At 38.1% G+C, this 26,515-nt stretch overlaps 1 protein-coding gene across 1 annotated transcript in view; it reads left to right on the forward strand.

Annotated features, from left to right (window-relative positions):
- The first annotated feature begins 2,953 nt into the window (after positions 1-2,953).
- The window catches only part of GTF3C3 (general transcription factor IIIC subunit 3), a 41,963-nt gene continuing 18,401 nt past the window's right edge, over positions 2,954-26,515 (forward strand). The window contains exons 1-10 of the mRNA XM_058300416.2: positions 2,954-3,229; positions 3,977-4,088; positions 13,668-13,855; positions 14,590-14,713; positions 16,904-17,095; positions 17,662-17,827; positions 21,576-21,723; positions 22,257-22,329; positions 24,083-24,186; positions 25,147-25,318. Of these exons, the coding sequence (XP_058156399.1) occupies positions 2,978-3,229; positions 3,977-4,088; positions 13,668-13,855; positions 14,590-14,713; positions 16,904-17,095; positions 17,662-17,827; positions 21,576-21,723; positions 22,257-22,329; positions 24,083-24,186; positions 25,147-25,318 (1,531 nt within the window). The 5' untranslated portion in view covers positions 2,954-2,977. The remainder of the gene's footprint in view (positions 3,230-3,976; positions 4,089-13,667; positions 13,856-14,589; positions 14,714-16,903; positions 17,096-17,661; positions 17,828-21,575; positions 21,724-22,256; positions 22,330-24,082; positions 24,187-25,146; positions 25,319-26,515) is intronic.

Raw genomic sequence — 26,515 nt, forward strand, 5'->3', positions numbered from 1 at the left:
TGAGTAATTATTGATGAAAGGATAGGTTATTCAGACAAATGGTATTACGTTAGGAAATGTTTCACCACTATCCTGTCCCTCCCGAGTACCAGTGACTGGTTTTTCCCTTTCTTATCACCACCCCTGCTCTGGGTGTCAAGACCTCCACAAAGGAAATGCTTATGAGTTTCAGGACCTTTGTAAAGAAAGGGTGTCCATGTAGGACAGTTTAAATGGTACTTGGCAAAGTCTCAAGGCAGTGGTGTGTATCCTTCTGCTGGAAAATCCCCAAAGTGAGCAGGCAGTTGTTGAAGGAAGGCTTACACCCCACACTGAGCTGAGTTTCTTTAATGGTGGTGTTATTGACAGGTGGGGAAGGATGTCTTCATGGTCTGTGACCCTTTCGCATCCCTGGTCCACTATATGTAAGGAGCTCTTCTACCCCGCCCTATCATTTTGACAACCCAACTCTCCCTGCACACATTTCTAAAAGCCCTTAGGAAGCAAATTTGTTCTTGCCTGAAAACTATTGCCAGGAAAAAAACAAGGTGGTATGTTTCCTCTGATGGAAATAAATGTTCTGCAGGTGTTCAAGGCTCTCAAAGAGTTCATGGTACTTCTCTATATGGGCCCTTGGCAGCCTGTCAACTGACTTGGCTCCTTTACAATGGGTACCCTTTTCCAGGGATATGTCCTATTGTCACGTGTCCAAGACCTAGGACAGTCAAGAACTCTTAAGGTTGTAAGGTTTTACCCTATTTGCAAGCTAACATGCTAGCCTGCTACAGTTTCATAGATCCTGGAAGACACATGAGACTCCTGGATCTGAGACATAAGACTATCACTCATGGCTCAGCAGAGAGCATGAGCTTCATGTTTGCATTGGTTACTTTATCATCCAAATACCACAGAGACCACGTGGAAACGGAACCAAGTATCTTCTGTGTACACAGTGCATCTGTGTCCCAACTAAGGAACCCCAAATTTAGGAAACCTCCACTTTTATAAGGAGATTGCTAGCAACCTGGCTAATCCCTATCCTGAAGGGAAACATCATCTTTATTATACTTGTCAGAAAACAAATCTGCACTCCACCCTAGAGGGAGACAATGTCACCATTTGTCAAGATAGTTTGCTCTATAAACACTTTTGAAAATACAGTGTAGGATGCAAGATATCACAATTTTTTTTTTGCAGAAAATTCAGAGATCTTTAGAAAAATTGTCACACACCCATCTATATCCTCCTCTTGAGGATAGAGTTGTCTCCTTCCTCTATACTCTTTCTATTTCTATGATTATGACATAAATTCTATATTCTACCTTCTTATTCAGTTCTTCCATTTTAATTCTCAAAAATCAGCCCCAAAGTCCAAAACCAGAACATTGGTTTCTTCTTGCTGTTTTCATTATTACTATAACAATTCCTCATCTTGAGGTAATGTAGATGCCTCTGACTTACCAGGGAACAAATCACTCAAAAGAAAGTAGAGAAAGAAAATCAGAAAGATTAAAATGTCAAGCTACTTTGCTACAGTCTGACCTCTAGAAGAAATTTCATGTCATTAAGGTGTTCCATAGCAGAAAAACCATCCTTCCAAGCCCTTTCCCCCTGACATAACACTCATTCCCCATATGAATCTAAATCTGCAGAATTTAGATTGCATTTTTGAATTCCAGGCAGCCAAAAATAAAACAAGTGAGTCTATGCCCTGTGGGTCTTAAGTGAGACCTCTCTGAAGCAGATAACCACTTCCCCTCACTCTGATTTCCTCTTTTTCCCCAAGGAGAGTTAGGAATAGAGACTCTTGACTTCTTAGATGTGGTTCCCCAACTACATGAGGAAATTCAGGAGGGAATTTCTCTAAGTGATATCTGTGGATTACCTTAACCCAACTCACTATGCTTGCCTGGCATATTTTGTATACAAGTAGGTCTTGAGGATCCTTAATCAGGAAAAAGGAGATGATGTTTAGTTGTGAGCCATTTTTCTCTCACCTGTCAGTATTCCTTTTGTAGGTCATTGCCTCTCATTCTGCCATCCTACCCTTGCTCATCTCCATCTGGATTATCATAAAGAGTCACCAAAAGCCGGGCAAAGTTTCTCTGTAACTTGTCTCTAACCTTAGCTGCATATTGAGCTCCATTCTCCTTACCTCATCAAATTCATTTCACAAATGTATTTTGAGCACAAATTACTAGGCTACAGAGTAGGGTTCACAAAGACTCCTTAGTTAGTGCTGTTCTCAAAATGTTTGCTGTCTAGTATACTTAGACTAGTACAAGCAGAGGAATAGTTATAAGACACAGTAAAATGTAAATCACAGGAGCGTGGTGGAGGTAAAAAATAGTACCATGGAGCAGAAACAGTATATTATAATAACTCCAAGCATGGAGTATGGGTTCAGATAGAAATGAATTTAACTACTGTCTTCACTACTTATTAGAAAGGAATGTGGTGTTAAGATTAGCAACATCTGCTTCTAAGGATTACTTTGAGATATGTATATAACAAGCATATGACAATACACGATATCTAGTTTTTGATTCTTTCTAAAAGTTAGGCTGTTAGGAAAAGAAGAAAAACTGGGCGATGTTAGATAAACTTACGGATAGTCCTAGAAGAAGTCTGAGGTAAAAGATATTTGTGGGATTTATGGAAGAAAGGAAAACAGAAAGCTCCGTTGATTGGTTGGGATGGGATTTAATGAGAAAATTGGGGAGGGCTTTAAGCCCCGCAGGGGAGAACTGCAAAGTAGGAGATGCAGGTCGGCAGAACAAATGGGTAAATTAAGGAAAATGAATTCAATGAAAAACATGAATAAAACAAACATCTGAATGGAGAATTGAGGGAAATTACCCAGTTTAAGGAATATCTCCTTAAAACACACTTTTTTCAACTGCCCAATAATCTTAAACAAGAGGCTTGAGCAGGGCTGCCCGGGCTGGGAAGGGCGGAGGCGCCGCCCGGAAGGAGGCGCCGCGGGTGGAACTCCAGCATGGCGGCTTCGGCGCAGGCCGGGCCTGTTTTCCAGGAGAACACTGGGTTTCTGCTACGCGCGGCCCCGGCGTGGGGTGGAGTTTGGAATGTGTTGCTCTTCCGGTTCCTTGTCTTGATTTCCAGGTTTGCCGGGTCGGACCTCGCGGATATGTCGGGTTTTAGCCCCGAGCTCATCGACTATTTGGAAGGGAAAATCTCCTTTGAGGAGTTCGAAAGACGTAGAGAAGAAAGAAAAACCCGCGAGAGGAAAGTGAGTAGATGCTAGACCCGGATGCGCCTCACCCCATGTTCCCCTAATACACATAGAATAAAGGGACTCAGATGATTCGTTCTCTGCGATGTGGGGGACCAGGTACTCCCAGCAACTGCTTCCCTTACCGCAACTTCGTCCTCACCCCTCATTCCAGAGCTCCTCTTAAAAAGGTCCCACTGGAGTCCCTTTGTCTCAGGGATATTATCCTCTTTTCTTTCCTTTTTTTTTTTTTTTTTTTTGCCAAATAGTAGTTTTATTTGAGAGTAGGTTAGCGCAGGTTAAATGGAGTAAATAGGAGTTTGGAGTTAAGAGTATCTGGTTCTAGTCCCAGCTTTGCCACTAAGTCTTTTTGTGACCTTGGTTAGGTAAGTCAGTTTCCCTATTTCTAAACTGAGGTTGAGTTCTCATTTTGAGAAAATTAAAGTAATTGTACCTATTTTTATCAGCTGGCAGATTCTCTAATCTGTGTAACTAGCAGTGCATCATCTCTTTTCATTTAAGGGACTAGAATGCAAAGTGTAGATTAGTGAAATCGTAACCATTTTTTATAATTTTTACAAATGTCTGATTCAGACTGAAGGATAACATCCAATTACTTTGATTAGATTTTAGATTGCACGTACTTTTCCATGCGTGCAGAGCTCAAGTTCTGTAGAAATAGAAAATGAGACAAATGCCCAGTCTTAACAGGGAAGGCTAAATTTGCATTACTTTTTGGAATCATTAATTAATTTTCAATCACAGAGTCTTCAGGAAAAAAGAAAGTTATCAGCTGAAGAAAATCCACATGACTCTGAAGTTCCATCATCATCGGGAATTGACTCTACCAAATCTCAGGACAAAGATGTCAGTGAAGGCATGTTGAGAACATTTGCTATCTGCATTAAATGTTAATGTGCCTAAGCAAAGTAATTTAATGAAAATACTGTTTTTGCTTTGCAATTATATTCTGTTGTTGATTATTAGAAACACGGTACTTTATATATAGTAGGTTCTGAACAGTGAGTACCAGGAACACAGTGCTTCATATTTAGTAGGTCCTCAATAAATATTTGTTGATCCATTGAATATGGTGACAGTTATTTTTGTGAGTTCTAGTGTTGGAAAATGTTTCAAATTGATATTAGCGTATGGGGACCTTCCTGGAGTTGGTGCTTTCTTTCCCCCGGGATTAAAGGAGTCAGTATTTTTAAAATTGAGCCTCCTCATTGTTGACTAATTACTTCCAGACTATATTCCCCCAAATTTGATGAATTTTACTTCTATTCAGGGTGACTTTCAAACCATTGTGTTAGTTTTAGGGAGATAAGTTAGAAATGTCAGGGTATAAGGTGAGTTGACCGTCCATATGGGACTTCTTAATAGCATAGTTATCTTGGTATCTTATCTCATTCGAGGATCCAGTCCTCAGTTCTGCAAGTCTCCATGTTAAATTTGGATAGTGCTAAAATTATCAGAGCCTGATAGATGAAGCAGTTTGCTTGTTCACTAATTTTCATTGGTTGATACACCTTTCAGGTGATCAGAATGTTGATAGTAGGTCATGGTATTTGTTTATCCATGTAACATTACCTGGGATGCTGGTGAACTGACAATTAGAAAGTAATTTGTGAATTGGGTTTGATTGAGAACTAAACTTTCTAGTTCTAGGGAATGAAAGTCGAGGCTAGTTCTTTTTCCTCTAAATAAATGGGCCTTTACACAGTGAACTCAAACTTGTTAAAGTGGGCAGAAAACAAACTTTATTCCTGGTTCCTTTAATCAAGTGGGGGAAGAAAGGACATAGTCCCTGGCCAAGGAAGAGAGAAAATTGGAGTTTTACTTTCTTACCTTGCAGGCAGGTAGGGTGAAGAAGATGACTGAAGTTTTTGTCTCATAACATGTGGATCTTTCCTTCTCTCCTCGGGAGTGTAGCTCTTCCATCATCAGGTCTTTGAGGTACAACTCTAGCAGCAGGCACCACTGAGCCTCTGGTCCTCTTGATTGAAGCTGTCCCTGAGTCCTAGTCATCAAGCCTTCCCTAAAAGGGGTCAACTTAGTCCAGTTATTATTCATTTTGAGCAGCCAGATACACAGGGACTTGGTGGCCTCAGCACAAGTAATCCCTTTAGTCCTTTTAAGATATGTGTCCTTCAATTTCCCAGAAATAGATTGTCCTAGAACTCTACCCAGACCCCTTGGTGAGTAGGTATTCAGAAAAGAAGGGGTCAGTTTTGAGCAGACTTTGGTACAGTCTGTTAATTGGAATATATGGTCACAAGGATCATTGTGTTTTTCTTCATGGACATTGCTCAAAACCACTGCTTCATTCTTAACTTCAAGTCTCTTTCCTAGACCCCATCCATGCCAATAGGACTTTCTTTTAATTTCAACTTCTACTCATTGTTGTTGGTTTATTAAAATACAATTAATTTTTTATATTGACCTTGCATTCAGCAAACTTGCTAAATTCAGTTAATACTGACAGTTTGTATGTAGATTCTTTAGGATTTTCTATATACATAGTCATATCACCTGTGGAAAATGACAGTTTTTGTTTCTTCCTTGCCATCCTTATGCCTTTTATTTCTCTACCTGATTAGCATTGCTAGGACCTCCAGTAAAATCTTGAATGGAAGTGGTGGTAGCAGGTTCATTCCTAGTAACTCCCAATAATTCACTATCTAGTGTGTTTGAGGAAAATATTTTTGTAGATACTGTTCATCACATTAAAGCTATTCCCCTACATTTCTAGTTGATGTAAAGTTTTTATTAGGAATGGTTATTGACTATTGTCACATGCCTTTCTGCATCTATTAAGATGATCATATGATGTATTTCTACTTTTCTTTGTTACTGTGGTGAATTTCATTAATTGGTAGTTGTTTTTTTTTTGTTAGAGAAGTTGTGGATTTACAGAACAATGATGCGTAAGATACAGGATTCCCATGTACCACCTTATAATTGTACTATTAACTGTTTCTGTAAGGTTTCACTGTTTGTGTGGTGTGGTGCCATGGATTAAAAAAAATTTTTATTCTATTACCATATATATAACCTAACATTCCTCTTTTAATCATATTCAGATACATATTTCATTGCTGTTATTTAGGTTCACAATGTTACGCTACCATTACCACTGTCCATTACCAAAACATTTCCATTGTTTCAAATAGGAACTCTATATTTTAACCCTTAACTCCTTTTTTCCTATCACTACCCCATCCCCTCATAACTTTTATTCTAGATTCTGACCCTATGAGTTTGCTTATTCTAATTATTTTGTATCAGTAGTATTATACAGTATTTGTCCTTTTGTGACTGGCTTATTTCACTGAACAGGATGTCTTCAAAGTTCATCTGTGTTGTCCCATGTATCAGGACTTCATTCCTTTTAATGGTTGAAAAATAGTCCATTGCATGTGTGTACTACATTTTGTTTATCCATTGATCAGTTATGGACACTAGTGTTGCTCTGTCTTTTGGCAATTGTGAATAATGCTGCTGTGAACATTAGTGTGCTAATGTCTGTTTGAGTCCCTGTTTTCACAATTTCTGGGTATATACCTAGTAGAGGAATTGACAGGTCATATGGTGGTTCTAAACTTAGCTTTCTGAGGAACCACCAAACTGTCTTCCACAGTGGCTGCACCATTTTACATTGCCACCAGCAATGAATGAGTGTTCCTATTTCTCTACATCCTCTCCAATACTTGTAGGTTTCTGTTTTTTTAATAGTAGCCATTCTACTGGGCGTGAAATGATATCTCATTGTGATTTTTTGTTTTTCTTTTTTAGTATTCTTTTTTGTCCCCCCAGTATTCTTTCTTTTCTCCTTCTACCCCCCCTACAGCTGTTTTTGCTGTCTGTATCCATTCGCTGTGTGATCTTCTGTGTCTGTTTCTCTGTTTGTCTTTTCTTGTTTTTGTTTTCTTTCTCCTCTAGGATTCACCAGGATTCGATCCTGGCTCCCTGCATGGGTACTCGTGCGGGCACTCAGATTGCTGTGCGGCCACTCTTTATCTTTTTCTTTCTTTCTTTTTATTTATTTATTTAACAGGAGGTCCCAGGGATCAAACCCGGGTCTTCCCATAGGGTAGGCAGAAGCCATATCACTTGAGCCACATCTGCTTCCCTCTCATTTGTGGTTTTAATTTGCGTTTCTCTAATAGCTAGTGATGTTGAACATCTTTTCTTGTGCTTTTTAGCCATTTGTATATCCTCTTTGGAGAAATGTCTATTAAGTGTTTTGCCCATTTTTTAATTGGCTTGTTTGTCTTTTTATTATTGAGTTACAGAATTTTAAAAATATATCCTGGATATTAACCCCTTATCAGATATGCAGTTTCCATATTTTCTTCCATTGTGTAGATTGTCTTTTCAAATCTTTGAACCATGTTGAGTTAATTTTTGTATATGGTGTGAGGTAGGGATCCTCTTTCATTCTTTTGTATGTGGAGATCCAATTCTTCCAGCACCATTTGTTCCAGTTGAGTGGACTTGGCAGCCCTGTCAAAAATCAAGGGACATTGTGTTTTCTGTGGGTGCTTGTCACTGAAATGTTCATCTTTTTTTTAATTGGAGGAATTGTGTTTAGGGTATTTTGCCTGCATTGGGGCATTTGGATTACCTTTCGCAGTGGCCAGGCTGTAGGGCAATTTGAATATCAGTAAGTGTGCCAGACTTAGGAGTTAGTCTTGGCTTACGGTTATCAGAACTGGGTAGACCTTTTTTTCAGATGGGGAAACAGGGGCCCAGATGAGCAAAGCCACCTACGTGACATCACATAGTGATTTATCATATAGACCGGGACACTTCTGAAAATGAAAGGGGGCTCTACTGATCATTGTGTTGGGATAACAGGTGTGATGTTACTACAGCGGAGGGATAGACCCCTGATTCTTCTTCTTTTGTGTGAATGGGGGAGGTGTGAAGTGGGATAATAACTTTATTAAGATATAATTCCCATACTACACAATTCACCCACAGTTCTGTGGTTTTCAGTATAGTCACAAAATAGTGCAGCTCTCATCACTATCAATTTTAGGACATTTTTATCGCCCCCAAAAAAACCTGTAGCCTTTAGCCATCACCTACCTCCCTAATCCCCCTAGTCTTAGACAACCAGGAATATACTTTTTGTCTACAAATTTGCCTATTCTGGATATTTTATATAAACAGAGTCATACAATATGTGTGATTATATCTCATGTATATGGTCATTGGTACCTTTTGTGGTTGGTTTTTTTCACTGGGCATGGTGTTTCTAAGGTTCATCTGTATTGTTACATGCACCAATATTTCATTCCTTTTTTTCTCTGAATAGTGTTCCATGGTTTAGATAGACCACATTTTGCTTGTCCATTCGTTGGTTGGTGGGAATTTGAGTTGTTTCCATCTTTGGCTGTCATAAATGATGCTGCTGTGAATATTTGTGAACAAGTTTCTGTGTGTACTTACGTTTTCAGTTCTCTTGGAAATGTCCCTGGGGTTGGGGTTGCTGGGTCATATGATAACTCTGTATTTGGCTTTTGGAAGCTGCCAGACTGTATTCCCCAGTGGCTGCACCATTTTATATTCCCACTGGTGTTTGAGGGTTCCAGTAGCTCCATATCCTTGACAACACTTGTTATGATCTGTATTTTTGGTCCTAACCATCTTAGTGAGTGTGAGGTGGTGTTTCATTCTGGGTTTGATTTGTATTCCTTGGTGTCTGGTGGTATTGAATATCTCTTTTGTGCTTATTGACTGTTTGTGTGTCTTCTTTGGAGGGAAGTCTCTTTGGATCCTTTGTCCATTTTTAATTGGTTTATTTGTCTTTTTATTGTTGAGTTGTAAGTGTTCCTATTATTTTAGATACAAGACTTGTTTGATATGTGACTTGCAGATATGTTCTCCCGTTCTGTGGGCTGTCTTTTCACTTTCTTGGTGGTGTCCTTTGGAGCATAGACATTTTTTATTTTGATGAAGTCTGTTTTTGTTTTGGTTGCTTATGCTTTTGATGTCATTTCTGAGAAACTGTTGCCTAATCCAAAGTCAAGAGGATTTGTTCCTGTGTTTTCTTCTAGGCTTTTAGCTCTTCCGTTTGAGCCTTTGCTCTGTTTAACTTTTGTAACTGAAAAAGTAGGGTCCGACTTTACTATTTCATGTGGGGATGTCCAATTGTCCCAGCACCATTTGTTGAAGACTGTGTGTTCCCCCAAGGAATTGTCTTGATATCCTAGAAAAAGGTGCCTGGTTTTTACCTAGCCTACAACATGGTTCTGTCATTGGAAAGTTACCTTTCCTTACTCAGTCCTGTTTGGCTCCACTGTTCTTAGAGCTGGCTCCCTCTTTCTCTGTCTGACCAATACTGGGTCACATCACTGCCTGACGTTCCTCAGTCTTTCTTGGTACTTGTTCCAGCTCCACATACCAGTTCTAGGGGGAAGGACCAGTCATTTCCTTTATGGAATAATGAGGACACTGAGACACAAAGAAGAGAAATAATTTGCCCCAAATTACACAGCCCATTTGTGGCAGAATTGGGACTGGCCCTCTGTTTTTCTGACTTCCACTTGAGAAGGGATGCTACTACCAGGCCAAATGATGGCAGGCTAAATTCCTAATTCTAAGCAATGTGGTGTCTGACATTTTCTGTTCTGAAGAGGGTCTAATAAGTCTGGCATATTTGCCGTTGGTAGAGTCTTCTGTCTGTGACACTGGCTGCTGTAGTCTGCTCTCCTTACCTCTGCCTGATAGAATTAAATCTTGCAGTGTAACTCCTTCCATTTCTTTGTGCTTCCTGGTGCACTAACAAAGGAGCAGCAAATAATAAATACCAAAAAATAGTATGCTTGTTAATTGGGTACCAAAATGTGTCAACCCTCACCTGCCCAAATCACAGCTTGTCTTCTCCATAGGAGTCAGAAAAGCCCAAACTGCAGGTTTTAGTTTTCATTTTATTAAAGTATGGAAAAGTTAAAAAAAAGAATCAGTTGGCCATAGATATGAAGGTCTATTTCTGAACTCTAAGTTTGATTTCATTCCTCAATATGTCTGTCCTTATGCCAATGCCATGTTGTTTTGACCGGCGTAACTTTGTAATATAATTTTTTTAATGTTTTAAATTTCTGTCCCTTTCCCCTTTCCGCTTATCTGTTCTCTGTGTGCATTTTTCGTGTTCTTCTGTGTCTGCCTGTATTCTTGTCAGCAGCACCTGGAAGGTGTGTTTCTTTTTGTTGCATCATATTACTGTGTCAGCTCTTTGTGTGTGCAGTGCCATTCCTGGACAGGCTGCACTTTTTTCGTGCTGGGCAGTTCTCCTTACGGGGCGCACTCCTTGTGTGTGCGGCTGCCCTACGCGGGGGACATCCCTGCGTGACATGGCACTCCTTGCACATATCAGTACTCCCTGTGGGCCAGCTCACCACATGGGTCAGGATGCCCGGGTTTGAACCTTGGACCTCCCATGTGGTAGGCAGACACCCTATCCGTTGGGCCAAATCCGCTTCCCTGTAATATACTTTAAAGTCAGGATGTGTTAAGTCCTCCAACTTCATTCTTCTTTTTCAAGATGTTTTTGGCTATTCGGGTCCCCTTACCCTTCCAAATAAATTTGATAATTGGCTTTTTCATTTCTGCATGGATGTTGCAATTCTGATTGGGATTGTATTGACTTTGTAAATCATTTTGGGTGGAATTGACATCTTAATATTTAGTCTTCCAATCTGTGAACACCGAATGTCTTCCCATTTATTTAGGTCTTTTTTTATTTCTTTTAGCAATGATTTTTTGTTTGTTTTTTGTTTTTGTAGTTTTCTGCATACAAATCCTTTACCTCCTTCATTAGATTTATTCCTAGATATTGGATTTTTTTGGTTGTGTTTGTAAATGGAATTTTTCCCCTACCACATTACTGTTTTTTTTTTTCCCCTAGAAGCTTTGTTATAGCTTTTTTGGCACTTTCTATGTGTAGAATCCTTCCATTAATAAATAGGTGGGGGCTGGGAGAAGGGGAGAAAAATGAATAAATAAATCTTTAAAAAAAAAAAACAGGGAAAGTTGTACATCTTCCTTTCCAATTTGGTTGCCTTTTATTTCTTTACTTTTTTCTTGCTTAACTCCTCTGGCTAGTACTTCCAGTGCAGTATTGATTAGCTATGGTAGCCATGGGCATCCTTGTCTTGTTCTAGATCTTAGAGGGAAAGTTTTCATTTACATTGAGTATGATGTTAGCTGTGGGTTTGTTAGGGTTTTTTTTATATGCCCTTTATCATGCTGTGAAGTTTCCTTCTATTCCCATTTTTCTAAATGTTTTTATCAAGAAAAAATGCTGGATTTTGTCAAATGCCCCTTCTTCGTCAAGGGAGATGATACGTGTTTTCCCCCTTTGTTTTGTTAACATGGTGTATTATATTAATTGATTTTCTTATGATAAACCACTTGCATATTTGATATATAGTTCTTTTAATGTGCTGTTGGATTCTATTTGCAAGTATTTTGTTGAGAATTTTTGCATCTGTGTTCATAAGAGAGATAATGGTTTGTAATTTTCTTTTCTTGAGGTATCTTTATCTGGTTTTGGTATGACGGTGATACTGTCCTAATAGAATGAGTTAGGGAGTGTTTTCGCGTCATCAGTTTTTTGGAAGAGTTTGAGCAGGGTTGATCTTAATTCTTCTTGGAATGATTGGTAGAATTCACCTGTGAAAGCATCTGGTCCTGGAGTTTTCTTTGTTGGAGGGTTTTGTTTTGTTTTGTTTTTTAATTCTTTATTTATTTCTCTCCCCTTATTCCCACCCCATTGTCTGCTCTCTGTGTCCATTCACTGTGTGTTGACTGTGTCCGCTTGCATTCTTGTCAGTGACTCCAGGAATCTGTGTCTCTTTTTGTTGTGTCATCTTGCTGTGTCAGCTCTCAGTGTGTGCGGCACCACTCCTGGGCAGGCTGTGCTTTTTTCACGCGTGAGGTGGCTCTCCTCACAGGGTGCACTCCTTGCGCGTGGGGCTCCCCTACACGGGGGACACCCCTGCGTGGCATGGCACTCCTTGCGCACATCAGCACTGCATGTGGGCCAGCTCACCACACTGGCCAGGAGGCCCTGGGTTTGAACCCTGGACCTCCCATATGGTAGGTGGACGCTCTGTCAGTTGTTGGAGGGTTTTTGATGTTTGATTCATCACTTGTGCAGTTACTAACCCTTTAACTATTTTCCAGAGTTTTGAGGAAACTCAAACTAGTTTTTGCTACTTGTTCAAAGATTCTGGAGGGAATAGCACTCTGGAGTGTCTTACTTTGCTATCTTGGTTAACCAGAACTTCAAAGACAATTTGGAATTGTTTTGGTTTTCTTGTTTATTTATTTTTTTAGATAGCTTGTTTCCTCTAATAAGAATATAAGTTCCATGAAATTAGAGATCTTGCCTGTCTTTATTTGTTTTGTTTTTTGGTTCTGAGGATTGAACCTGGAACCTCTTACATGGGAAGCAGGTGCTTAACCACTTGAGCTACAATTGCTTCCCCTTGCCTGTCTTTATTATTACTGTATCTTTATCACCTAGAATAATACTCGGTATATAGTAGACACAATCAATATTTGTTGATGAATGAATGATGCATGTTATAAAACTTAAACTTTGCCAGTATAAGAACTGCTTTAGGGTTTTTTTTAAACAAAAAAATATATCTCTTGACTTTGTAAAATATGGTACATGTCTCTGCTTTAACAGAAAATGAGCTTCTGAACATAACTTTTTCTGAGTCATTCAAAGTCTTTAAGAATTTTATCCCTGAAAAATTAATTCTATTTTAGTAGCCTTTATTGAAAACTTACTATCTGCCAGGCATTATTCTAAAGGCTTATATGTATGTACATATTGACTCATTTTCTTCTCAGAGTAGCCTTATAAAGCAGGCATTATAATTAACCTCATTTAACAAATGGGAGAATAGGTACAGAAAGCTTAAGTAGTTTGCCCACGGTTATACAGCTAGTAATAGAGATGAAGTATAAACTCAGGCATCCTGGCTTTACATGTCCATTTAACCAGTATCTTATACAACCTGGTTGTGTTATACCCTATATGCCATCCACAAACAGGGACAGTTCTACATTTTAAAATTCTTTTTTAAAAATTCTTGGGTCTTTATCTTTTTCTCTCTGCCTTTAACTGTTACTTATATGATGCTGATTTCCTGCTTCATTTGCGTATTGATCTTCATACAGAGTAAAATACAAAACTCTGACAGCTTTTGTTTTTGAGTTTTTTTTGGGGGGTGTTTGTTTACTTTTCTACTTTCAAATGTGGTAGAACTGTATACTCCAAATGAGTAGGAGAACTGGCTGTCTTTGAGTATTATTAAAAATACTGTTTTTGTCTTTTGACTGCAAAGTGTTCTAGAGCTTTCCTTCCTTCTTCTTTTCCCACCTCCTTCCTCCCTTCCTTCCCTTGCAACCTGAATGTTTTTTTCCCCAGGAGAAACATCAGATGGGGTCAGTAAGTCAGTGCACAAGGTCTTCGCTTCCATGCTTGGAGAGAATGAAGATGAAGAGGAGGAAGAGGAAGAAGAGGAAGAGGAGGAAGAAACACCCGAACAACCCACTGCTGGAGACGTATTTGTGTTGGAGATGGTTCTCAATCGTGAAACTAAGAAAATGATGAAAGTAAGTTACTTATTTTAGTGTTTATAAACATAATATAAAACATAATGTAATTGAAAAAGAAGTCCTGAAGTTATGCAGATACCCAGAAAAGAATACAAACTAATGAGACAACTGTTGTTATTGATTTCTTATGTTTCCTTTTGGAGATTTTTTCCTGCAAGACTCTAATGATTACATGTGTCAGAATATACTCAGTTTTAATTTTAATAGTTCATTTTATATATAATGTGATATAAGTTAGCACATTCTAAATGGATAAATTAGACAAAAAGAGGATCTTCAGCAAATTACATCGTATTCAGTATCCTGGCATATAAAGCCATTTTGAAGCATCCAGTTCTACATTGGTTATTATTCTAATTCATAATTTTGTACTCCTGATCACTTTAGTTTTTACAATTTTTAAATTTTATTATGCTTTGCTTTGAACTTTGTACTATAGAAGTTTTTCTTTATCTTTTAATTTTCTGAGGTGCTCCTTTTTGGAGACACTCAGAATAATTTCTGTTTTTTCTGGCAATTGAGTTTTAGAGTTTTTACTGAATTATAAACCTTAATGCTGTTGAGTCAGTTAGAATTGCAACTTTTTAGTCTTCAGTTCTAAATTTAGAATATTGGAAAGTTTTAAAGAAAATTTCAGCTTTATTATATTCTTTATTTCCTAATATGGTTGGAATTTTAAAATATAATACCTTACTATATTTTAATCTAAATTTCATTTTTGCTCTATGCAGGAGAAGAGGCCTCGGAGTAAGCTTCCCAGAGCTCTGAGAGGTCTCATGGGTGAAGCCAACATTCGCTTTGCTCGAGGAGAACGTGAGGAGGCAATATTGATGTGCATGGAAATCATAAGACAAGGTGTTTACTAAGGGGATTTTATTGATGATAGCAATTTAATAATCTGACTTTTAAAACAGTGAAGGAGCACTTCACTGTACTATTTAGAAAATGTATTCAGAGGCTTCAAGGTGATTATGATAATAGTAATTTGCCACTTTTCATTTTTAATAGTCATTGCCAAAAAAAAAAAAAATTGAATGTATCAGTGAAATATCATTAATGTTTATTGAACTATTAATATCTCCTGAATTCTTACAATAGGTTTTTTGTTTTTGTTTTCTTCCTTTTTAATCAATTTCATTTTAGGAGTTTTAGACTTTTATAATGTTAGTTTTTTTAGATATGGGAAACAAATTATCTTAAAACCATTTGAAGAATATTCTTTTTTACTTCCATTTTCTAGGTTAGGTAATTCTAGATTATTTTAACCTACAAGGCTATAATATCCATTTAGCAAAAGACACAATTTAAACTTGTCCTCTTATCTCTCCATTAACTGCTAACCCTGGGTCTATTGAAGACTATCTTCAGAAACAATTTTTTGACCAATCACTTATGTTATTTTGCTTTCCTGGTGTGTTGCCAAATGATGTCTTGAATGGTGCTTTGGGTGGTTGTAATTCAGTGAACTTTTAATTTAGCCCTTCAGTATTTTGATATTTCCTTTTATTTAGCCTGGGGTCCTTTTAGAAGACTAGTTATAATTTCCTAAATAATTCATTAGGGTAATTTGAGGCTACTACATTTTTTTTTACCCTATCAGAAATAAAATTAACCAAACTTTTCCCCTTTAGGATATTTCTGTTGTTTTCCTACTTATAATAGCATCTGTTTCTTTATTTCAGTTTATAATAGTTCCTTTTTGATAATCATTTTTTAATTTTAATCCTTAATAATATTAGAACTTCATTTCAAAAACTGTATTTCATAAATGTAGATTAACCATTCACTTAGCTATCCTGGGTTTAGATGGTATTTGGGTATCCATATAATCAGTCATTCATCCTATACTTCTTGGTGTGGAAGCTGGAGCCTGAAGAGACAACCTTACCAATATGAACTTGCTGAGTTATTGAGACATGTTCAGCCTTAGTCAAGAGGGACCTTTCACAAAGAGAGTATGATGGAGAAATTGTACTTTTCCTATAGGAAATAATGCTTTAAAATGCTACAAACTCATGAAAATAAAATGAAACAAATTATAATCTATTATTTATTCAAAATTCAACTAAGTATTTTTTGTAATTCAGCAGGGTTTCTTAACCTTTATTCATCCACGAATCCCTTTGCCAGTCAGGATAAAACCACGGACCACTTCTCAGAATGTAGTGACAGATAGTTTTATGACATCAACATTGGCATGTCTTTAAATTAAATTTTAGAGTTTTCAGAATTATGTTTTACAACTTTCTCATAATTTCAATACCTGATAACCCAACATGGTTCAACATTTGTTCAGTTATTTTCAGCAAACATTTAGAAATTCAAGTTTTCCCACAGCATCATAAAACCATCTTCACCATCCTTACCAAACTTTTTGCAGTTATTCACTGTACTCAGAACACACTATATCAAAATAAAAATCATACTAAGTCCACACTATACTGTGTATTATTTAATAAATGTCACACCCACACACCAATACGTCCCAAGAATAGTATTTTCTAAATTTTTTTTTTAATTAATTAATTTTCCTCCCTTCCCCTCCTCCTGCTCTGCTGTTTTTGCTGTCTGTGTTGTCTTCTCTTTCATTTTCTCTCCTCTAGGATTTGCCAGGTTCCCTGTCAATTGCGCCACCTCAGTTGCTGGTTTCTGCTGCACTTCACCTGGACTCCCCCTTGTCTCTCTTTTGATGCATCGTCATCTTGCTGCATGACTCACTTGGCAGGGCACTGACTCACCACATGGCCGCTTGTGTGGGCACTGGCTTGCTGCATGGGCATGCGTCCTCTTCTTTTTCACCAGGAGGCCCCAGGAATCGGACCCTGGTCCTCCCATTTGATAGGCAGGAGCTCTATCACTTGAACTACATCCACTTCCCTCTTATTTTCAATTCAAGCTCACAGACCCCCTGAAATCCTTCCATGGACCCCTGATTAAGAACCCCTGTGCCAGAGTGACTTGAGCTTTATTTGAACCATGGGAGTGGCATCAGCTTAAACTTCTTCCCTCTATCAATTAAATTTGTTTTTTTTTAATTCATTATAGCTCCTCTGGCTTATGAGCCATTCTCTACTCTTGCCATGATATATGAGGACCAAGGTGATATAGAGAAGTCATTGCAATTTGAGTTGATTGCTGCACATTTAAATCCCAGTGATACAGAAGAATGGGTTAGACTGGCAGAAATGTCTCTGGAACAAGACAATATTAAGCAGGCTATTTTTTGCTATACCAAAGGTAATTACAATTTTTTTCTCTATTTTTGTTTGATAAAATGTTACATGTTTTCAGACAAGGGGTTTTTAGAACAGTGCATGTAGAGGAATGTAATGTTTATGTATGCATTTAGAGAAAAACTGGTAGTAAATATTAAAACATTCAAAAAATTACATAATTTTTTGATAATTGTACTTGCTACTGTGAGTTGTGATGTTTGCTCAAATAAATTTATTCCCTTATATTCTATAACATCAGCGGTAAGAATTACAGGTACTTCTTTTCATTACAGCAAAAAAGTTGGTAGGTGAACAGTACCTTCAGTTTCCAACCACAGTGTCAGTCTTAAATTGCTCTTTGAGGGTTAATGTCAGACTTGAGTGACCATATAAAGAAGACTTAATATGAAGATTCAGGTTCTTTTTGTCTTGGTTCTAACCTAGTTGAGAGTTCCTGTGTAGACAGATTTTTCCTGAACAACTTACTTGGTTACACTGAAAAATTTAAAGTATTTGTTCTGGATCTCACCCAGGTACCATATACTCCTTTTTGTGTTAAATCTGTAATTAATATTCTTTTCTTTTTAGCACTTAAGTATGAACCTACTAATGTCCGTTTTCTTTGGGAGCGATCAAGCCTTTATGAACAGATGGGAGATCATAAAATGGCAATGGATGGTTATAGGCGTATTTTAAACCTTTTGTCTCCATCTGATGGAGAACGTTTTATGCAGTTGGCCAGAGACATGGCAAAGTAAGTATGGAGTGAAATATATAGAGATAATCTTATTGATCATCTTATTTTAGAAATCAAAGCTTATGTTTGAAGTAGCATATACTTTTCTTTGCGGTTCAAGGAAGTTAGGAAATCAGGTTTTTGCCTTCTATATTTTAAATTATGCCAAAGGTATGTTTTATTCTTCTACTTTTGTATTTCCCAGTCAATTATGTAATTGCTTAGAAAATTTTGTATATAAGGTTAAATTTTAAGTACCCACAAGCTTAAAAATAGGATGTGTTCTGAAAGGATAATTAAAACCTCTAGATTCCATAACTTAATTGAAGTTTTATTTATTTGCAATAATATTTTAAACTATTTTTTATTGCAGATGTTCCAATGAACTGTTTGTGATCTGGGATCTGTTATAATCCTTTTGCCTTAAACAAGTACATTTTAAGAATAAAAATCTTCTTTATAGCTGGCGCTGTTGATGTTGGGGTTAAAAATTTGTGGAATGGGGAATGTTATTTTAAATAGGATAATTAGAGAACGACTTAATTCTCTGTGATATGGTGATAGTGATACTGACCTAAAGGTTCTAACTGAGGTATGGGAGCAGATATTTAGGGAAGAGTATTGCAGGCAAAGGAAATGGCAAGTTCAAAGGCATGTTTAGGGAACAGCATGGACCCTAAAGGATTAAAGGGAGCATAGCAAGAAATGAGAACAGAGAGGTATCAAGGGAACAGATCATTTGGCCCTTGTGGGCCAGTAAGGTTTTATCTTTTACACTGAATTAGGTTGGAAGCCATTGGAGTGTTTTGAGTAGAAAAACTCCATCAATTCTGTCTGCTCTTTTTTTAAATTTTATTTATTTTTATTTATTTCTCTTCCCTTCCCCGTCCGTCCCCCCCCCGTTGTCTGCTCTCTGTGTCCATTCGCTGTGTGTTCTGTGACCGTTTCTATCCTTATCAGAGGCGCTGGGAATTTGTGTTTCTTTTTGTTGTGTCATCTTGTGTCAGCTCTCTGTGTGTGCGGCGCCATTCTTGGGCAGGCTGCACTTTCTTTCACGCTGGGCAGCTCTCCTTACAGGGCGCACTCCTTGTGCGTGGGGCTCCCCTATACAGGGGACACCCTTACGTGGGGGACACCCCTGCGTGGCACGGCACTCCTTGCGCATGCACATCAGCACTGCGCATGGGCCAGCTCCACATGGGTCAGGGAGGCCTGGGGTTTGAACCATTGGGCCAAGTCCTCTTCCCTCTGGCTGCTCTTTTGATAATAGATTGAAGGGTGGTGTATTAGCCAGAAAGGTGTTAATGCAAAATACCAGAAATTGGTTGGTGTTTATAAAGGGCATTTATTTGGGGTAGGAGCTTACAGATACCAGGGCATAAAGCATAAGTTGCTTCCCTCACCAAAGTCTATTTTCATGTGTTGGAGCAAAATGGCCACTGATGTCTGCAAGGGTTCAGGTTTCCTGGGTTCCTCTCTTCCAGGATCTTGCTTCTTCCTGGACTCAGGGTTCCTCTCTTCCCAGGGCCTGCTTCTTCCTGGGCTCAGGGTTCCTCTCTTCCTAGGTCTTGCTTCTGTTTCCTCTGTGAGCTTACTTCCTGGGGCTCCAGCTTAAGGCTTCAGAATCACACTCCAACATCAAAACTCCATCAAAAACTAACTCTGTCCTTTGCGGTGCCTTTTATCTGTGAGTCCCCACCCACCAAGGGACATGGACTCAGCACCCTAATGACGTGGCCCAGTCAAAACCCTAATCATAAATTAATCATGCCAGGGTACAGACCAGATACATAATCCAATATCTATTTTACGAATTTGTAGCTATATCAGAATGCTACAGGTGGTAAGGGCGGAAGCAAGGAGACCAATTAGGAAACTATTGCAATAATCCTTGCGAGGGATAATAGTAGTTTAGATCCAGGGGGAAAGCAGCAAGAGGTGGTAAGAAGTTATCAGATTCTGGATATATATATATATATATATATATATATATATATATATTTTTTAAAGATTTATTTTTTATTTATTTCTCCCCCCCTCCCCCAGTTGTCTGATTTTTGTGTCCATTTGCTGTGTGTTCTTCTGTGACCACGTCTATCCTTATCAGTGACACCGGGAATCTGTGTTTCTTTTTGTTGCGTCATCTTGTGTCAGCTCTCCGTGTGTGCGGCACCATTCTTGGGCAGGCTGCACTTTCTTTCACGCTGGGCGGCTCTCCTTACGGAGCGCACTCCTTGCACGTGGGGCTCCCCTACGTGGGGGACACCCCTGCGTGGCAGGGCACTCTTTGCGTGCATCAGCACTGCACATAGGCCAGCTCCACACGGGTCAAGGAGGCCCAGGGTTTGATCCATGCACCTCCCGTGTGGTAGGCGGACGTCCTGTCCATTGGGCCAAGTGTGCTTCCCAGATTCTGGATATATTTTGAAGGCTGAGCTTTCAAGATTTTGTGATGTCTTGGTTAGGAGAGACTGTGTGTGTATCTATGTGTACTGTGTATGTTAGAGAAAAATAAGATTCTAATGTTTTTGGTTTAAGCAATTGGAAGGGTTTTGTTACCAGTTGCTGAAATGGAAAAGACTTAAGGAGAAACAAGTTTTGGGTATTTTAAGTTTCAGGTGTATATCTAACATGTATGTGGAGATATCCAGGAGGCTGTTGAATATACAAATCTAAAGTTCAGGGAAGAAGTCCAGACTTAATTTAAGATGTTTCAGCATATAGATACTATTTGAAGCCTTGAGTTAGATGAAATCACTTAGGTTAGTAGTTCTCAAACTTGAGTGTGCATTGGAGAACTTTTAAAAATAGAGTCCTGGGTTTTTTATTCAGTTCTGAGATAGGGTTCCTAATTTGCATTTATAATAGCTTCCAAGGTGATACAGGTGCTGTTGGTCTGGGGACAATATTCTGAAAACCACTATGTAAGAAGTGAGTGTAGATGGATGGAAAAGGGAAAACTTCTGAGGACTGAATCCTCAGGCACTTGAGTGTTTAGAAATCAAGGAGATAAGTAAGAAACAACAAGGAGACTGAAAGGAAGTGGCCTTGAAGCACGAGGAAAATTAAAAGAATGTGATGTCCTGGAATTTTATTGAAGAAAGCATTTAAAGGAGGAGGGATGGTTGTCTATATTAAATACTGTCAATAGAATGTGTAAAGTAAGGACTGAGAGTTGACAGTGGGATTTAATAAGTGGAGATCAGAAGTTTTGGCAGAGTGGTGGGAACAACATTTGATTGGATTAGGTTAAGAAGAGAATGGTTGGACTGACATTAGAGAGACAGAGTGGGGGGTGGATAGGCAACTCTTTGGAGGAATTTTTAAGGGGTTATAAGTGAAAATAGAGGAATGGGAAGGTAATTTGAGTGGGCTATAAAGGTAAGAGAGGTTTTTTTTGTTTTTGTTTTTTTTAAAGGAGGTACCAGGGATTGAACCCAGGACCTCATACATGCGAAGCAGGCCCTCGACCGCTCCACTACACCTGCTCCCCAAGAGAATTTTTTAAGTAGGGAAAAGTATTTTTGTACATATGGGAATATTCCAAAATTGAGAGATACATTGAAGATGCTTGAAATGATTTCATTGTTACACTGACATTACACATTTTTCTCTTGATCTGCTCCCTGGTTATGAAGGCTGTATTTCCTCCAAATTTTAGGAAAAGGAAATCATAGTTATTTATTAGTTGTAATTCCTAAACAAGAAAATGAGTTTTATAATCTGAATTAAGTAACTGTTCCTCCATTTTTTCCCACTTTTTTAGGAGTTACTATGAAGCCAGTGATGTTACTTCAGCTATTAACATTATTGAAGAAGCTTTCTCAAAACACCAAGGCCTAGTCTCCATGGAAGATGTTAACATTGCAGCTGAACTCTACGTTTCTAACAAACAGTATGACAAAGCTTTGGAGGTAGGAATATTTTTATGTTTCTCTGTTAGGTTTGGAACTTCTTAAAAGCTGATAATTCCTCATTTTAGTTGTGTATATTAAATTACTTATATACCAAATATATTTAAAAGTGTATGGAAACCATAGATTTCTAGATTCTGTAGTAATTCTGTATGAAATATAAACTAAGTTGTATGATAAAAGATACTGCTATTGTCACAGGTGCCAAATATGTATACTTCAGTGTAGCAGGACTCATCAGCAGCCTAATTGCAATGATTCATTTCTTAAGCTGCTAGGAAAAGTAGGTTAGTTTGATACTGGGGAGTTATATATCTTTAGTTAGTATCAGTTAATATGATATAAGAATTTATATCATACAAGATTAGTGTATCAAGGTAGTTCTTTATTTAAAAAAGATTTACTCTTCCATTTTATCACCCATTTATATATTGTAAGGATTATTTGAATTAACTCTATAAATCTTTGCTTGTGAAAAGATTTTTCACACATAGCTACTATATTTTTCCTTTCTTTTTTCTCATTCTTGTTAGGTTATTACAGATTTTTCTGGAATTGTGCTGGTAAAGAAAACTACAGAAGAAGGAACCCCAGAGGAGAATAAAGGTTGTAGTTTCTGCTTTATAGGAAAGTGTATATAATCTTCTCTTGATCCTAGTTTGGTCTTTCAATTTGTAGTTAATGGTCTTTTAACATACTTTCCCAAGTATCTCAGGGATACTTTATATCTTTTTTTTCAGTATTGACTCACAATCTTTTAAAAAATAGTTTTAAGTCCCTTTTATTTCTCAGTACATCCATTTGAACATGGCATTTCTCATTGAATCAAGGCTTGCCATACTACTAAGTGAAAAAAGATTGAATTATTAAATAGCTTATTAAAAATCTTTAGGTCTAATGCAATTTACTTTTCAAAAAGGTCTTAACAGGGAAACGGACTTGGCCCAGTGGTTAGGGCGTCCGTCTACCACATGGGAGGTCCGCAGTTCAAACCCCGGGCCTCCTTGACCCGTGTGGAGCTCGCCCATGCACAGTGCTGATGCGTGCAAGGAGTGCCGAGCCACGCAGGGGTGTCCCCCGCATAGGGGAGCCCCACGCGCAAGGAGCGAGCCTGTAAGAAGAGCCGCCCAGTGCGAAAGAAAGTGCAGCCTGCCCAGGAATGGCGCTGCCCACACTTCCCGTGCAGCTGACGACAACAGTAGCGGACAAAGAAACAAGACACAGCAAATAGACACAGAGAACAGACAAACGGGGGAGGGGGGGGTATTAAATAAATCAATCTTTAAAAAAAAAAGTCTTAACAATACTTTCATCTTTTAAAAACTCTACTTCAAAGTTTTAAACATTCACATAAGTAGAAGCTAATATGATTACCCTACATTGTTTCGAGGTCAGCTTAGAAAGTCTTACCTGAAGAGTGACTTGCAGGGTCTCTTTCAGCTCTTTCCCTCATCCTAGCTCTTTTCTTTGGACCAGTCTCATTAACCTGTTCTGTGAAAATATTAATGCAGAACAGTGTTTGAGGTTGTAACAAAATCCATCTTATTAATGGGAAGAGTTCTTTTATAATCCTGTGATTATAAAAGAATGCCTATGTAGTGTCTTCGCACCTGCCCAGTGAGGCTTTTGATGGTGGTCGAGGGAAGTTGGTTTTGAGAATTTCTCTTCCAAAATAGCTCCCTCCCTGGCCTGTCATGATTTCTAAAAATTTCATCATTATGTAGCCCTTTAGGTGGGGCATAATTATTCAGAAACAAATTAAATAAAATGCTTTTATTTAAACTGTTCATCCTAATGGGGAATAATAATTCATTTGTACATAGAGAGCAAGGCCAAAGGTAAGACATGAGACAGATAAATATTGAAGTAGAAAGTGTTTGGGGAAGAAAAAACTCAGTTTGATAAAACTTCCTTGTAAATTACTGTGCTAATTTATGGAGAATACACAGGTGAGTATGGCATTTCCTGCCTTCAGGGACGTGGGAAAGGGAAAAGAAATTCAAATGAAATTTACTCAAATTTCATTATAATAAAAGGACTCCTGTGATAATTTCTGTCCTAAACCTGGTGTTATGGGAAAGTAGATGAGGGCAATAGTCTAAAATCAGAAGAGGTTTTTTGAGGTGCAATTTAAGCTAACTTCAGACAGACACCTATGGGTATTAGGAAAAGAATAGGAAGATAATTGCTACCCAAAGACAGGATAAAGGGGGTATAAGAACTTAATAACAGATTTGGCCAAATACGGAAGTGACTATGAAATCGTTTGCTTTAAATGAAATTGAGATACAGTTTGCTTCATTTGCCCAACATTCTCATCTTGCATATAAAAACTGCTTTTTTTCTGTGTATTCCATAGCTGGTGAGAATGTTACCTGCACGATACCTGATGGCATTCCAATAGATATCACAGTGAAACTGATGGTCTGTCTTGTACATCTCAACATCCTTGAACCACTTAATGTAAGTAATTTTAAGATGAGCACTTGAGATACTTCAGGTAAAATGGGCAGTCTCTTTTCTTCAGATGACAAGAAATTGATCCAATTTCTTGATCCAAGATTTTCACATTTCTTAATAATCAAGAAGGTCGCAGTTAGCCTCAGTTTATTTTTGTATGATTGTCTTATAAAAGTATTTTGGATTGGTGAAAGTAATTCATTTTTCTTTCAAAAGGAGAACAAACTAGAGGTCAGAATTTGAGATTGGGCTGCTTAGACAATTGGTGATAAATGAGACTGCTATTCTCTTTTGTCAAATTCAGACTAAGTATTTACTTGAACAAAAATTTATTGGGCATTGACTTTGTAGATAAGATATTGAATAAAATATACAACTCTCTGCCCTCCTGGATCTTTCATCCTAATGGGATTAGATAAATAACAATAAAATAAGTATGTACAGTGTATAAGATGTTAGCTGGCGACAAATGCTGGGGGGAAAAATCAAACAGGGAAGAATAGGAGTGTTGAGGGTAGAGGGAGTTACAGTTTTAAATAGGATGGTAGGAAATGCCTCCCTAAATAAGTGACATTTGAATTCTAACCTAAAGGGAGAATGGAAGTAAGGCTTGCAGATACCTGAGGGGCCATCTTTCCAAAAGGAACAGCAAGCACAGAGGCCCGGTGGCCCAGTATGCCTGTTGGAGAAACAGCATGCGGATCAGCTTTGTCTTAACACCTTCAATTCCCGCCTTATGACTGGCCCTTGAAAGTAATGTATCCAATGAGTGAACAATGGAAGTATGAGTACCTTGTAATAGAGGAACAGAACTGAATAAAAAATGATCATTTAGAGCTATTTTTATTAAAAGTTGGTACCTTTAAGCTTGCCTCATATAACTGATATAGATAAAAAGAGGTATACATAAATGTGCATTTTTATAATGAATGTTTGACTTAAGGCTTTTATTTTGGGGTCTAGCCTCTCTTGACAACACTGGTGGAACAGAATCCTGAAGATATGGGAGACCTATATCTAGATGTTGCTGAAGCTTTTCTGGATGTTGGTGAATATAATTCTGCACTTCCCCTGCTTAGTGCACTAGTCTGCTCTGAAAGATACAACCTTGCAGTAGTCTGGCTTCGACATGCAGGTAATAGTTTTTTGGGAGGGGGAAGTTTTAATAATATAAATAGGCAGAACTTACTTTCACCAAATGGTAAGAAATATATAGTATGTTAATATTAATGAAAGTAATTTTGCCTTCATGGAAGTTTACTGAATCAGTGTTTCACATTGTCTTGGTGGGTGTATTAGTCAGCCAAAGGGGTGCTGATGCAAAATACCAAAAATTGGTTTGTGTTTATAAAGGGTATTTATTTGGGGTAGGAGCCTACAGATATCGGGCCATAAAGCATAAGTTACTTCCCTCACCAAAGTCTATTTTTACGTGTTGGAGCAAGATGGCTGCCAGTGTTTGCGAGGGTTCAGGCTACCTGGGTTCCTACGTTCCTGGGGTTTGCTTTTCTCTGGGTTCAAGGTTTCTTTCTTCCTGGGGCTGGCTTCTCTTTCCTCTGTGCTGACTTCCTGGGGCTCCAGCTTAAGTCTTCAGCATCAAACTCCAACATCAGAAAACCCACAACTCTGTCCTTTGCCATGCCTTTTATCTGTGAGTCCCCACCCACCAAGGAGCGGGGACTCAATGCCCTAAATATGTGGCCCAATTGAAGCCCTAATCATAACTCACTCAGGTCCAGGTACAGATCAGATTACAAACATAATCCAGTATCTATTTTTGGAGTTCATAACCATATCTAACTGCTATAGTGGGCCACTAAGCAATTTCTCAGTGCTTTGGGGTAGCAGTTCAGTCAATGGTACCATAGTGAAGTAGAAGGAATAACTTAAGCCTCAAATACCTGTTTTTTACTTGAGGGCAGTTGAACTACAAACTCTGGTTCCTATTTGGAGATTTGCCAAACTTGGAGGAAATCACATTTTTGAAGAGTTTCTACAGATTTTTGTTTAATATGTTATTTTAAGAAAAATATTTAATCTATTTTTCAATGTTCTTTTAGCCACAGATATGTTCATGATTGGTTTTATCTATCAGTTTACTTTATTGTACCTCAATTATCTCCATATTAATCTGAAGTAAATAATTTAGAGTTGAAATCGATATAGCTGAATCTCTTGAAAGAGGTATATAAAAGTAAAAACTTACAATAGGATTTCCTATTGAGTCAGCATAAAAGATGAATTAAGATTGGAATATTCTCAGGTTTTAAAATTATATGATGGCAGAAAATGTGGCCGATTATTAGAGAAGCATCGATTGACATTTTGGGAC

This window comes from Dasypus novemcinctus, chromosome 7 (genome assembly GCF_030445035.2).
Source record: "Dasypus novemcinctus isolate mDasNov1 chromosome 7, mDasNov1.1.hap2, whole genome shotgun sequence".
Taxonomy (NCBI): domain Eukaryota; kingdom Metazoa; phylum Chordata; class Mammalia; order Cingulata; family Dasypodidae; genus Dasypus; species Dasypus novemcinctus.